The sequence below is a fragment of the Talpa occidentalis genome, unplaced genomic scaffold (assembly GCF_014898055.3).
Source record: "Talpa occidentalis isolate TD23 unplaced genomic scaffold, MPIMG_talOcc4v2.1 talOcc4.6, whole genome shotgun sequence".
NCBI classification, from domain to species: domain Eukaryota; kingdom Metazoa; phylum Chordata; class Mammalia; order Eulipotyphla; family Talpidae; genus Talpa; species Talpa occidentalis.
The window spans coordinates 53804792-53820756 of record NW_023604972.1 but is presented as its reverse complement, the minus strand read 5'-3'; the positions used below and the strand labels follow the sequence as shown (position 1 = coordinate 53820756).

At 40.0% G+C, this 15965-nt stretch overlaps 1 protein-coding gene across 1 annotated transcript in view; it reads right to left on the bottom strand.

Moving 5' to 3' along the window:
• AFF1 (ALF transcription elongation factor 1) overlaps window positions 1-15965 on the bottom strand; it is a 194765-nt gene that overhangs the window by 167280 nt on the left and 11520 nt on the right. Inside the window, 1 exon segment of the mRNA XM_037529054.2 lies at window positions 12983-13056. Coding sequence (XP_037384951.1) covers window positions 12983-13020 — 38 coding nt within the window. The 5' untranslated portion in view covers window positions 13021-13056.

Genomic DNA, 15965 nt, shown 5'->3' with positions numbered 1-15965 from the left:
GGCAAGAGGATTCAGAGACAGAGTGGGGAACAGAACAGGCAGATTGACTGAAATACACTGCTGAGGGGAGCAGCAGGCAAGTCAGGAGAGGTCTGCTGCACCATGTGGGTAGCTCCCTGGCCGGGGATCAAACTCATGCTGCACTGGCTGCAGATAGCTTCATAGGTTGTGTCTGAACCCCTTGCGCCCCCAGGGAGGCCCAGCTATTGAATTTTCTTTAAGGGAGTGGTGAGATTGAAATAAAATCCCAAGGCCTATCAAATACTTACTAGAACAAAGTCTAGTCACTGTGCTCATTAAATACTCACTGCTATTAGTACTGAACTTATGAAACTGAATTAACCACAGGGTCTCCCAATTCTTCTCACCCTTCCAATACCAAAAGAGAAAAGGAGAGCGCTGCATTGAAAAAAGGAAGGTTTCTCCCTTTTCTTTCCCTTCCATCTAGGGATGTGTCCCCTCCAGCTGTGACCCCTGCTCCTTTCTCTAGCAAAATCTAGTCAACTTGTTAGAATATATGCTCAGAAGGTGATTAGCAAACATTTGGAGGTCAGTAAACACATTCAAATTCTTGGGTGCCCAGCACTGCACAGTTCCACTCTGGTTACAAAGGGCAGTCTCTGACCTCTAGTTCTTTAATGTTTGGCTGGGGCTTGGACTGACTGCAACAAAATTGCCAAGTGAAAAAACAGCAAGCAACAGTTAGATGGCGCAGCTCCAGAGCGAGACACAAGGAAGGGAGTTTAATGAAGGTGGACCTTCACCTGAGAGGCTGAATTTAAGAATGAAGTTTTCAAGTCTTGGCTCCATAAAATGCTAGATTATTAGTGCTTATGACAGTGTTTTAATAGTGTTGCTATCAACATAACATTGAAAATCTAGTGCTCAGATACTAAAATTTTGGTTAAAAGTTATATGCAAAGCCCTGTACTACACAAATACAATGAATACAATCTATAAACTTTTAAATTTAAGACTTGCAACAGTAGTCTTTGGACTTTTTTACAATGTTCTAAGAGTTTACTTAAAAACATCTCTTTTTGGACTGCACAGGAATAAGGGAGTTTTTCTCTTGATGTTGGGTGGGGAAAGGAACAGAGAAGGGTCTAAGTCTTTAGTCTGCGCAGAGGAAAGGGGCTCAAAAATTCTGCACTAGTCCCCCTACTGCAACAAAAACACAGCTGAAATCAGTGCACTTCAATTCTCATCCTAGAAGGGTCACCCTGAGCAAAGGTAATTATTCTGTACTTGAGAGTCAGGGCAAATGCTGGGTAACAGTGGCTGCTTCCCTCTAACCTTAACAAAAATCATCTCCAGTGTAAGCAATCAAAATTCAAAGGAAGAACAGCCCATGCTCACTATTTGGAAACCCTGTTTTCTTTTAATTAAAAAAAAATTGGAGGTCATCCCTCAGCTTTGTTTACAAGTAATGAATCCAGCAGCCCCATTTATCACCCCTGGAGAGTCTTTTACACTTTGATGTGAAAGAAGTCAGGGCCCATTGTGATTTCAACTACTCCAACAGCAGTCCTTTCATTTGCAAAGGAAGAGCTGGCCCCCTGTAAGAAACAACTGTCAGAAAAAATTCATTGCCTTTCCTTCTAATGATTTATAGAAGACAAGGGAGAGAATCTGGCTGTGAAGGTTCCCAGCCTACACCCCTAACATTCCCAGGTTCTTTCTGCCCAAATTGCCACTTTCCCAATCGTACCATTTATGAAAGGTGACCGTCTCTCCGGAAGCCATCCCAGACAAGGATTTGCCTTTCTCTTGCAGCTTTTGGAGAAAGCCCAAGAACCTAACATTACTTATTTAGGTGTTTTCCCCCCATAAAAGGAATATATTTGCCCATTCTAATAATCAGGTCAAAAGGCACTGGTTTTCCCCCATATTTACCAGTCTCTTGCAGTTACAGGAAATAACTGTATTAAGGAAGTTTTTAAGGGAAGATTTAAAGATCTCTTGAAGTAGCTGAGAATCTGAGCTGGTATTCAAAAAGCGGAAATTAGGGGCCTTCCTGGTGGTGCAAGGGGTTAAGATAGAACCTATGAAGCTGTCCACAGCCTCTGCAGCATGAATTCGATCCCCAGGCAGGGAGTTACCCACATGGCACAGCAGACCTCTCCTGACTTGCCCGCTGCTCCCCTCAGCAGTGTATTTCACTCTACCTGTTCTGTTCCCCACTGTCTCTGGTGAATCCTCTCACTCCCAGAACCCCTGACCTGTATCCCAGCTAATGAATGCATAAATAAATAAATCTTTAAAAAAGAGGAAATTAGGGCCTCCTTGGTGGTGCAAGGGGTTAAGTCTCAGCACTACGAAGCTGTCCGCAGCCACTGTAGCACAAGTTAGATCCCCAATCCCCAGCCAGGGAGCTGACCCACAGGGCACAACAGACCTCTAGGTCTCACATGCTGCTTCCCTCAATAGTGTATTTCAGTAGATCTGCCTGTTCTGCTCCCCACTCTCTCTCAGGTGAATCCTCTCACCCGCCGTACCTCTGGACTGTACCCCAGTTCTTCTACATAAAAATAAATTAGAAATCTTAAGAAAAAAAAAAGACTTATCTTGAATCTGATTGTGCTTTAAGGATAACCACTTTCATTCTTACTGAAAATACCTAGGGTAGAACCACAGGGATTCTCAACTTCAGCAACAGTGATGTTTGGAGCCAGAAAATTCTTTGTGGTAGGGACTGTCCTGCACATTCATTGTAAGGGATGTTTAACAGCATCCCTGCCTTCTGTCCACTAGCTAATGACAACTAAGAATCTCTACAATCATTGTCAAATTGGGAGGGGATGTTAAATGATCCCGTAAGTGGTTAAATGGGAAGCACTATTACATAGGAAGTTAAACACACTGAAAGGAGGCACACAGACAAACCCACAAACTAGGTCACACATTCACTCAAGCTAGTTAGTGTCCCTCCTCCCCCACAATAAATGTTCTAGATTAAGGCTCAAGAGACAAAACCTAATGCAATGTGTGCACTTTGGTTTACTTGAATCAGGATGTAAACAACTTTAATAGACAATTTAAAATAATCTAGACAGTTTGGATGAGCTGGTTGCTAGATGAATCTGAAATGTTAATTTTATTAATTATGAATTTGGTATGCAGCTTCATGGGGAGGTATGCATGTTTTTTAGAAATGTGCATAAGATATGCGGAGTGAATAGACAGATCTAGGATTTGTTTTAAAACACTTCAGCAAAAAAAAAAGTAGATTTTTTTATTTATTTTTATATATTTTTTAAAGATTTATTTATTTATACAAGAACTGGGGTACAGACCAGATGCACAGGAAGGTGAGAGAATTCACCAGAGACAGAGCTTGAACAGAACAGGCAGACTGACAAAATACACTGCTGAGGGGAGCAGCGGGTGGCAGGAGAGTTCTATGAGCCATGTGGGACCCTCGCCAGCCGGCCGGGATCAAACCGGCACTGTAGAGACTGTGGACAGCTTCACAGCACTGCGCTCAGCTGCCTGTGCCACCAGGGGAGGCCCAAGGTTAATTTTTTTAAAGTGTAAAAAATATTTTAAAATGTTGATGCCACAAAGAGATAATTTGAAAGTTAATTATTCTACTTCTACTGATGTCTGAATATTTCTATGATAAAAGTTTTTTTTAAACTGAACAAGAAGGGCCTCCCCTGGTGGCTCAGCAGTTGAGCGCTGGGCTGCGAAGCTGCCTGCAGTCTCTGCAGCACCAGTTGGATCCCTGGCCACCAGCGAGGGTCCCACATGGCGCGCAGACTTCTCCTGCCACACGCTGCACCCCTCAGCAGTGTACTTCGGTCCTTCTGCCTGCTCTGCTCCCCGCTCTGGCTCTGGTGAATTCTCTCACCCTCCCGCGTTTCTGACTGTACCCAGTGCTTGTATAAATAAATAAATCTTTTTTAAAGGAATAAATAAACTGAACAAGAAAAAAGGAGAAAGCATGAAGACTTATAATCAAGGCTACACTACACTAAATTAAATATGTTATCATCATGGCCAAAAGGCTAATATTCTTTATACATATGCCTTGTACTACCCATAGCTTCCTCCCCTCCCCCTCTTAACCTGTAGACTTTTCTATACTCCTTAAAAAGAAGTCTTGGATCACCTACGGTTTTTAATAGCTTTAATAAATCCTAGTCAAACAACTTTATCAGTTAACATCTTACCTATGTAAATATATAAAATCCAATGTCTACCATTTTTAAATCATTTTAAAGAAAAAAAATTAAGGCACTCTATTGCAGATTATGAAGATATCATCTGTGAAGGCATCAGAACTTATTGGTCAAAAGTAGAAATGAAAGTGCACACAGTGCCTTGTTAAATGTTATGTAGTTTAGTGATTAAAAAATTTCCTAAACAGAAACTAATTGTACCAGCATTCCCTGTAGTCTGATTCACATATTCAGCTATTAACTTCCCCAAGCCTTCACTTTCTCCTATAAAATGAGGCCATTAACCATCTAATCGGACCATTTTACAGGGTTATCATGGGATTAAAAAAAAAAACAAGACTCAGATTCTGAAATAATGGCCTCAACCTTCTGAATACAGAAGAAAGTGGAATTGAAATTTTCTTCTTCCTACCCCTATTTCTGACACCAAAGGAGCCTGCTGCTATAGCAAGAGCAGAACTGTTACAATAATAAACTTTCAAAAGAAGAAAAAGGTCTTCCCCAAACCAGGCTAGTATAAAAATAGCAACCCTAGAAAGATGGAGTAATCCAAGCAATTCAATTTAATGTCCATCTTATCCAGCTAAAGTATCAGTTAAAATGACATAATTTCACTTCCTGAACTAGTAGCCATTATATTTAAGCCACTGAATGAGTATTCTTTCTCTTTCAACTTTATGGGGTTGAAGGCAAAGAGAAATGCCACATGTAAATGAATTTGAAACTGACTCATGAACACACTAACTTGTAAACTTTTAAATAAGATAACTCTAAGATAACTCTAAAAAAAGATAACTCTAAAAAGCATATTTTATAGGAAGGCAACTATCTACCCAAAAGAAAAAATGTGCAATGTTATTCATAATAGCCCAAAAGTGGATACAGCACAAATGTCCATCAATGCATAGCTATAGTAAAACATGGGCATAGCCATATCATGGAATATTATTTGGAAATAAAAAGAAATAAAATTGTGATAGAGGATATATGTGTGTCTCATGTGTCTTGTGTGTGTGTGTGTATGACGGTAAAACAAACTTAACAGTTAGGAGCCATTTTCTACAATAGATGGAAGGAAAGAGCTCCGTTTATGAAATATTATTGCATTTATAAATCAGGTCTAAAAGCAGAACCTTGAAAACCTTATGCATATGGTCTTATGCTATCTGAAATTTATGCTAAGTGAAAAAAGCCAGTCATAAAAAAGAATCCACATTCTATCCAGAATACGTAAAGGAATTAAGTAGAGTAATGGCTGCCTGGTGTTGGGAGCAGGAATGGAATTAACTGTAAATAGGCAATTATATCTATGGGGGGGTGTAATGCAAATGGATTATAGAGATGGTAGCACAACTCAGTAACTATGCCAAAAATCATCAAATTGTTTACTTAAAATAGCATGTAAATTATAACAAGTTTTTTGAAGACTATGCCACTTGCTGAAAAGAAAATAGTACAATAGTGTTTTCTTATACTTGTCTATATAAAGTATTTAAATATACTTATATGTATACTTTACTATACTGTTTTCTTATACTTTGTGATTCAGGACAATCCCACAGCCAATACCAAAGGTAAAATAGAACACAGTAAAACTTGTAAATGTATACACATGCCCTACAAATGAACACACTCTGTGTGTTTTACTTTCAAAGGTTCTGTTTTTCTATCATTCTCCTTCTAAAGAATGCTATTCTAGAGTAGCTCATAAAGAAATCTCTCTATCTAAACACTGGTGCTAAACAAAGTCTCCTTAAACTATAATTAAGGAATCTACTGGTTCCCTGAAACCCACCATTCTACCATCATCACCTAAGCAGTGGAATTAATAATTCATTGAGGATTTATGATGTATGAGGTACTATGATAAGTGCTATATGCTTTATCCTCTTTATCCTCATTTTAATGAGGCTTTAAAATTTAAGTGGTTTGCCCAAGTAACCAAAGTGTCAGAGATCTAAACACAAGCTGTGCAACTCCAGAGTTCCAAATTCAAGCTCCAACATGTAATACAAGGTCAACTGGATTTTACTAGTGAAACTGCTCGATATTTCTACAGTTTATTCTTTCCCCCCAAAGTTTACACAATTGGGAAGTAACTCTGAAACAAGATTTTCTTATTTCTAGGGTAAATCTAGAACCAGCCTATTCTAAGCTGTTCAAACACTGACTCATCTCAAACTATATATATGTGACTATGTAACTATATATATAAAACAATATGTATATATGTATATATACACACATACACACATATGACAGTGAAATACTTAACAGTTAGGGGCCATTTTCTAAAATAAAGGGGAGGAAGGAGCTCTGTATATGAAATATTGCACTTACAAATCATGTCTAAAACAACTTGCCTGGGAAATACTGAAAACCTATTTCCCCATTTCATAATTCCAGGTGTGGATTATTTACAATGCCCAGGCCAATCACTACTTCAAGAAAACAAGGCCCCCAGCCATTAATCTCTCTAGTAAGCATCTGGAATTTAGGCCCCCTGATTTACTCACAAAGAAAATCTGTCCATATAATAGGTGTTAATCAGCTTAACACCTTGTAGCTTCCTCACTAATTGGGGAGTCTTCCCAATTAGGAGAGTTAAATATTACAGAATCTCCAGGGGAAGGAGAGCTTCCAGTACTACAGCATTACCATACACAATATATAGTAGTACGCAACACTTAATTCCTCAAATCTTCCCAAATATGAAAAAGCATGTTAATAGATCTCCCAAAACATTTATAAGTACCACCCAATGTTAATAGCAGACAACAGTAAGATCATCTCCCCAAAATCTGGGGAGATAGCCTGAAACAGAATTTCTTTCATTCTTATGGTTTTATCTTCACAAAGTAAAAACATAAAGATGAAGCAAGTGAAAACATGGCATGAACTTGAACAACTATTCAGCTAAAGGTAAGTATTCATTTAGCCTGATCAATATGAATCTTCTCTTTCTCAAGTGCTACTTGAGTTGACTTTGAACACATAGAGAAGAAATGAAACTTGAAACATTATTTTGTTTCCTGAGCAAAATAATCTAAATAATACTTACTGGTTTTCCAACTCATTATCAATTTAAAGGCAAGTCTTACAAGGACACAGATAATTGTAAAGTAAAATGTACTACTGATCACTATCAATGTACCATGTAGAGTGTTTTATTATATTTACGTCAATGTACTATTAACTGCACTGGACAATTTAAAACTAAAAGGAGAGCTAATGTTGGGAGGGTAGCAGAAAGACAAGAGATGGAAGAAAGAGTAAGAGTAATTATTTTATATTTGAATGTGTAAAGCTGATAGAAAAAGAAAATTTTAAGTTTTTAATATTGGTTATATAATAGACAATAAGCAATATTACATTACATGTAACACTGTAATATAGCACATGTAATATTGTAATATTACACGATTTAAATTTATGAAAGAGAAAAATAACATAATAGAAAACATTAAAGTCATCTATGGTTATATTTAAATAAATTTCAAAAGTAGGCAAAGCAAATCCAAGCTATTAGAAATCAGAATAGTGTCAGCCTCTGAGGGAAGTAGTATCTAAAAGGGAGGAAGATGTTCTGGAGAGCTGGTAGCTGGTATTGTTATTAAAATTACACACAAACACACAGAATCTTTACAAAGCCCAAGCCAGTTTTTCAACAGCAAATCGACATATGAAACAAACACACTAGAGAAACCAAAAATCACATTTGCGCTTATGGTAGCCAGTGCCATAGGGAAGCCCAATTTCCCCATGGGGCTGACTAACCACGGATGGCTCTATCCTAAATCACGTTGGGCGCCAAATCTGTTATAGGACGGGGAGAGGGGCAGCCCAAAACCCCGCAAACCTGCCTATTCTAAATGGGTTCTACCATCCGCTGCATCAACCCAAAACATAGGAGACTTTAATGAAAAGGAACTTTAATAAAACTAGGAAACAATACAGGTAAGGCAAAGAATCTAGTTTCTAAATGAAACACACAAAGTTACCCGTCCCCTCGTGGGTAAAAGTCCATCCAAATGGGATTGGCCCAGAGCAAGGCCCCAAAGCCTGCCACAAGTCTAAAGCATCTTCCAGTGGGGACCCACAGAAAAGGGTCACAAACAACCGGACAAGCCCGGAAGGAAAATAGCGAAATCAACATCAAGATAAAAGCTGCCATTGTCACCTCCCCACGGGTCTCACCCACATCTGTGTCACCTAGTCCACGACCAAAAGACAAGCGCAGTTTCTTTACGTGTCTCTAGGCTCCACACGCCTCCTCCAGGTCTCCTGGCTCCATCCTGCTTCCTTCCTTAGTCTCTTCTTCAGCTTCTCCCCTTCCTGCTCAGCTCCACCCTCCCTTGGGTGGGTCAGGGAACCTCCCCCTTTCCTGGGGACCACCCTGTTACAGTATTATTGTCTCTTGATCTGATATACAAATGTATTAACTTTGTGAAAATGCATTGAACTATATTAATAATGTCTGCCTTTCAAAAACAATTTTTTAGAAAGAATAAACAAGAGGGCTTCCCTGGTGGTGCAAGGGGTTAAGACACAACCTATGAAGCTATCCACAGCCACCGCAGCACAAATTCGATCCCCGGCCAGGGAGATACCCACATTGCACAATAGACCTCTCCTGACTTGCCCACTGCTCCCCCCAGAAGTGTATTTCAGTAGATGTGCCTGTTCTGTTCCCTGCTCTGTTTCTGGTGAATCCTCTCACACCCCTATCCCCCACACCCCCATCTCTACCACCCAGGTACCTCTGGCCTATGCCCCAGTTCTTGTATGCATAAATAAATAAATCTTTAAAAAAAATAAACAAGAAAGAGGAGGAGAAGGAAAGTAGGGGAAGTATGAGTGAGTTCAGATTCAGTACTGTCTAAAGCTGATAAATCTGGAGAGCACCAAAAAGTCTATTACTTACAGAAACTAAAACAAATATTGTCTTTATATATTACATTAATATTCTGTCCATGATTATAACTTTTGATAGCCCTGAGTAAAGTAAAGGTTCATACTCAAACTTCTTTGTAGTTTGAGTAATTAGATCAGTGCACTCACTATATGTTTCCATTAAAATTCACGCTAGTCTTGGACCAGTTCCACATGATGTTTTTTTTTCCCCCTGGGCTATGAAAAGGTTAAATACCTATCATGGTTAAATATGTAAACAGGTGAGTTTTTGGTGTATATTAAAAATAAAGCTCCATTTAGAATTTCCCCTAGCTTATTGTCACTTGCAGTGTGTATTTAAATTAACAGGAACACATCAAGGAGGGAACAGCTGGAGAGACAAAAACAGCAACAGTCTGTAATTGCTAGAATGTTACTACAAAGGGAAGTTACCCATCCTAATGTAATAATTCACAACAATAGAAAGCATATTAAGTAGCAGAATACAAAATAGCTTCCTAATCTTACCACTGATAATACTGTTTAACTGTTATAATTGATTCTTCTACCAAAAATTGTACTGGATGCAAAGTCATTAACTAGAAAATATGAAAAATCATATTTCTACAAAAAATCTTATAATTCAAATTCAAATTTTATTATCTCCTTAAATTATTACCATTCTGGTTTTAGGTTCTTTTTACAAGGAGATCCAGTTTTAATATTCTATAGACAACTCTCCCTAATTAATGAATTCAAAGGAACTCTAATCAAAATGCCAAAAACTTGTCTAGAAAAAGACTAATGACTTCAGAGTACACCTGGAAATATAATCAGATGTGAATAGCTGTGAAAATTCTAAAAATGAAAAATAATGAATAATGTGCCTGAATATTAAGATCTATAATGATAGACTGAAACAGTCTAGCACCACTGCCAGAAGACAAACCAATGAGTAAAAGATGATCTAATAATAAACACAAGAATGTGATGGAGGGCCCTCCCCTGGTGGCGCAGGCGGTTGAGCGCAGCTCTATGAAGTTGTCCACAGCCTCTGCAGTGCCGGTTCGATCCCCACCAGCCTCAGAGATACCCACACGGCAGGGCAGACCTCTCCTGTCTCACCCATTGCTCCCTTCAGCAGTATATTTCGGTCGGTCTGCCTGTTCTGTTACCCACTGTATCTCGAGTGAATCCTCTCACTCTCCCACCATTTGGCCTGTACTCCAGTTCTTGTATGCATGAATAAATAAATCTTTTAAAAAAATGTGATGGAGGGCCTCCCTGGTGGCCCAAGGGGTTAAGCAAAGCACTGTGAAGCTATCTGCAGCCTCTGCAGCACAAGTTTGATCCCAAGCCAGTCTCCACCCCTGGTGGCCTAGGGGTGAAGTCTCAGTGCTATCACTGCTACAGCATGAGTTCAATCAAGCTAGGGAGCTAAACCATATATGGCACAGCAGACCTCGCCTGTTTTGTGTGCTGCTCCCCTTCACAGTGTATGTCAGTAGATCTGCCTATTCAGTTCCCCACTCTGTCTCTGGTGAATCCTCTCACCCCCCACACTGTGGTCTACACCCCTGTTCTTCTACGCAGAAATAAAATTAAAATTAGGAAAAAAGAAATTAAGAATCATCAAAACACCAAAAAGTCAAAAATCTGAAATGAGTTGTAAATTAAGAGGACTAAGCAGCTAGATGAAAGGGTGAATCCAGTTGTATGGAAATTGTAGTGAACCAGAAAATATCAGTGCTTTCCCAACATTTTTAAGCATCAAGTTTCTCTGGGGAAAGCTGACCAAGCAAATGTGTCCAAAGGAGAAAATCAGGAGTTCTGACTGACCTGTAGGCTGAGGGGACTCAACATCTTGGCATACCTGAAAAGGATTGATGGCACACCACTTGAAGTTTTGAATTAGAAAATTCATGCCTTGTATTTATACAAGTATTATTTAATGTTTTCTGAGGGAAAAGTAACATATGGTAGAAAAGTTAAACAGTATACTCTTTTTTTTATTTTATACATGTTTTACATCATTTTTCATTTTTGCACAATGTATGCATTTTCATCTTGGTTATAGTCCCCATACAATTCCCATCCCCCTTATTTGGATCCTACTCCCTCCTCCCCCCACCCCCATAGTGTGTCTCTGAAATATTAATTCAAAAGGGCACCTGCACCTCTATGTTTATAGCAGCACTATTCACAATAGCTAAGCTATGGAAACAACCCAAATGCCCAAAAATAGATGACTGCATCAAGAAGATGTGGTACATATACACAACAGAATATTATTCAGCAATCAAAAAAGATAAACTCATGCAATTTGCAGCAACATGGATGGGACTGGAAGGGATCATGCTCAGCGAAATAAGCCAGAAAGAAAAAGAAAAATACCAGACGGTCTCACTCATAGCAGGCATTTAGAAAACCTAAATAAGGGACCAGGAAAAAGACTAATTATAATAAAGTAAAAATCAAAATCAACAAGCAACAGATATATATATTTTTAAGAACACCGTAAGGGGCCAAACAAAACCCATCTGTTCACCAGATCTGTCCCACAGGCCACCAGCTTACAAGTTTGGATTTAAATGCAAAAAATGAAACCATGCAAGTGCCAGCAAAGAACACATGACATTATTTTCACAATCTTGGAGTAGAAAAGACCTTTCTAAGCATTTTCAAAACCAGAACCCATAAAAGACAAGACATTTAACTACATAAAAATTCAAAACTGATGTGTAACTGAACATTATGAACAAGCCTAAAGACAGATGACAGCAGTTTCCCACCCAGGCTCTAACAGAATGTGGTTTGTTGCAGCCTGGGACACTGCCTTCTCTGTGGGGGAGGTGTATCACGTTTAACAAAAAGACCACCTGAAATAAAGGGAAACCTTCCTAAATGAACCAGAAAAGAAGTAGAAAGTGAGCAAACATCCAAAACGGTCCAGAACTATAGGTACCATTTATTCCATTACTCAAATAATATTAGTTGAGTGAGTTTGAGTCTATACGTCTTATACTTTAATGTTTTTGAATATCTAATACTATAAATAAAAACTGATCATGATATTAAGAATTTCTTCTGGATATCCACTGAGTATTCATAACTGCATCAGAATATTAATACGCCCTCAACTCAGCCAACAGTGTTCATACAGTCATATTCAAGGAAGTAAATTAACTCTAAGTGCAAAATTAGAGGGTGATATGTGAGAACCATAAAATATAACTATGACAGAATTTCCTTCTTCAAGGCTCTCATTGTAATATGGATTTCACGAAGATACTTTTTTGGCACAAGATGAATATGGGCATATTTTTCCAAAGCAGTGCAATATGGACCAGTATCTTGAACACAGAATCAGGTTACTAATCTAACATCTACATATTAAAGAAATGAGTTAATAGATTCAGAGAATAATCATATTTTTTTAAGATTTATTTTTACTTATTTATGCATACAAGGACTGGGGTGTAGGCCAGAAATATAGGGGGTGAGAGACTTCACCAGAGACAGAGTGGGGGAGCAGAACAGGTGGAAAGACTGAAATACACTGCTGAGGGGAGCAGCAGGAGAGACAGGAGAGGTCTGCTGTGCCATGTGGGTAGCTCCCAGGCCAGGGATCGAACTCATGCTGCAGTGGCTGTGATAGCTTGATAGTAGGGCTACTTTAACCCCTGTGCCACCAGGGAGGCCCCAGAGAGTAATCATTTAAAAAAAAAAAAATAGATAGGATAACAGGTTTGAGTTCATGTAAAAAAATAATAAAAATTTTAAACATTTTCCTGTGCCACAGAGGTCACTAAGTTGCCAAAATAAAGAGAAACAAACTTGTTCTTTTAAAAACTGGTTATAAAACTACTTATTTTCTTATCTTGAAATCAGGATTTCATGATTACCTGTTGCTACTGCTGTTAACTCTTTCAGTAAATGCCATTGCTGCCAGTCAGTGGAAAGCGGTGAGTCTATTCATCTAAAAGAGAAACAGCAGACAGTAAACATTAGCCCATAAGTAAACTCGTAGGTGAAAGGTCCATGCAGCAGGCCAGAAGTGCAAAAGCCTACCCGGAAGCCCACCTGAGGGGCAGGAATGTGGATACCTGCCTGGAGGACTCAGGCAGTGAGCCTCCCCCCTCCCCCTACGAGTCTCATCTCAGACAAAGAACCTCTACCTGCCCTCCAAACTTTTCCCGCCGTATGAGCCCAACTACCCACCTGACCTCTCCTCACCCTATAAAACCCTGCTTCCCCCTGACAACGTGCGCGACTCCACTGACCCCCGCCTTGGGTCTGTGAGGTCCGCCCGGGAGCAATAAACTTTCCCTCCCTTTGAGAAATGTAGCCTGGCTCTCCTTTTCTTTACCGCGCCGAACCTTTCAGTAGGTACACCTGGCCTGTAAGAAATCTTACTGGAGTGAGAATTCAAAGCTCATTTGAATTGTTACTCATTTGAATTGTTATAGGACAGGGAGAGGGGCAGCCCAAACCCCGCAAACCTGCCTATTCTACATGGGTTCTGCCATCCGCCGCATCAACACAAAACATAGGAGACTTTAATGGGAAGGAACTTTAATAAAACTAGGAAACAATACAGGTAAGGCAAAGAGTCTAGTTTCTAAATGAAGCACCCAAAGTTACCCATCCCCTTGTGGGTAAAAGTCCATCCATATGGGATCGGCCCAGAGCAAGGCCCCAAAGCCTGCCACAAGTCTAAAGCATCTTCCAGTGAGGACCCACAGCAAAGGGTCAGAAACAACCAGACAAGCCCGGAAGGAAAAGAGCAAAATCAACATCAAGATAAAAGCTGCCACTGTCACCTCCCCACGGGTCTCACCCACATCTGTGTCACCCAGTCCACGACCAAAGGGCAAGCACAGTTTCTTCACATGTCTCTAGGCTCCATGAGCCTCCTCCAGGTCTCCTGGCTCCATCCTGCTTCCTTCCTCAGTCTCCTCTGCAGCTTCTCCTCTTCCTGCTCAGCTCCACCCTCCCTTGGGTGGGGCAGGGAACCTCCCCCTTTCCTGGGGACCACCCTGTTACAGAATTAGCAAATGGTTCTTCACCAACTCTGAAGTTGTGTGGGCAAACTAACTAGCAGATATCATTTTTAATTTTGAGGCTGGTACTCAAAGCCATTTCAGCAAGAAAAAAGGTGGGCACAAGTTTTTGATCATGAGGAAGAAAGGAAATAACAATTCCCTCATGTCTACTTTGTGCCAAGCATTGTGTTAAGCCTCTTCTCTTCCTTCTCTTCTTCTCTTCTCTTCTCTTCTCTTCTCTTCTTTTCTTTTCTTTTCTTCACTCATCCATGCATACAAGAGCTGGGGAACAGGCCAGAAGACACGGTGGGGGTGGGGGTGGTGAGAGGATTCACCAAAGACAGAGTGGGTAACAGAACAGGCGGACTGACCGAAACACACTTCTGAGGGGAGCAGTGGGAGAGACAGGAGAGACCCGCTTGCCATGTGGATTGCTCCCTGGCCAGCCAGGGACCGAACTCTCACTGCAGAGGCTGCGTGCGGCCCACCTCACAGTGAGGTGCTCAAACCCCCCCACCCCCATGCCACCAGGGAGGCCCCTAAGCCTTTTCAAAACATTTCATTGAGAATATGAAAATAAACTTACAAGCTAGATACTAACACCCAATAAACCAATATCCCACTTTATAAATAAGAAAACTGAAACTCAGTTTTAAGTAATTTGCCTGAGGTATAACAGGTTGTGTCAGCATCCTCACTAAAATGAAAAGAAAGAAAGGCTAGAATATGCCCAAGGAAGGAAATCAACATTTGATCTTCACGAGGAATTCATCACTTAATAAAGCAGGCCCCAGAAAGTGTCAGGCATAAGAGTTTACTTCAGCACATAAAAGGTACTTAAATCGACAAAGCAATTTTTGAGCATCCTCTCAAAAACAGTATTGGATTAAAAAAAATGTTATCCAACCTGGGCAGATGGCTGTTACTATCTCGCGCATCTCTAGAGACAGACTCTATGGTTAACACTCTCAACAGCTGTTTCCTCTTCCCTTTCTCATGTATTTGTAAATTTACTGCACTTAACTTGCTTTAAATAGTTTCTATTTTGTCAAACATCCTTAAGACAAAGGATATGTTACTAAATTATCTTCGTGCAGATTTAACAAACTTTTTTTGATACAAATGGAAACAAACACTACATTAAATAAGCAACAATTTTAGCTTATCTGCTTAGTTTAAGAGGCTAAATGTCACACTTTGGCTTAGGCTGAAACACTGAATGTAGTCAGCTCTACTCTACCTCTAGATAAGGTCTTTTATCTTCCTCACTGACATAAAAATTGCTAACTCGCTGACTACAATGTTTCCACACTAGTAGATAACATTTGTCACTATCTTCTTCCCCAAAAGAATGCAACATAGTTGCTGCAAAGATTCTAGTTAATCTCACACCAGTAGGGCTCTTAAATTTTTCAGGGTGAAACATGCTTTGGCGTGGGAACACTCCTCCAGCCAGCTATATGGCCACAGGCAAGTTTCCTAAATTCTCCAACTCAAAATCCCAAACATCTCCCTCAGGATTCTCCCTCCCTCCACCACTACTTATTCTCTCTCAGTTCCCCCACTCTCAAACACATTTCTGGTTTTTTCTTCCCCCTCCCTTTTTTTCTGCCACCTTTTTCTCTCTTTCATGTCTCCCTTTCTTCCTACCCTCCCCCACCCTACCGCTGCTCTCACATTTCCTCTCTCTTGATGTTCAGGACTGGCACACACATTAAACCAATAAAACAGTATGTATTCACTTTGGCATTTACCTTCTTAATACTGTAAAGGTGTCTGAAGAGTAGGTGAAGGACGTTCTCCAAACGACCCCCTATGAAAAATGCCCCAATTGTTTGCAACC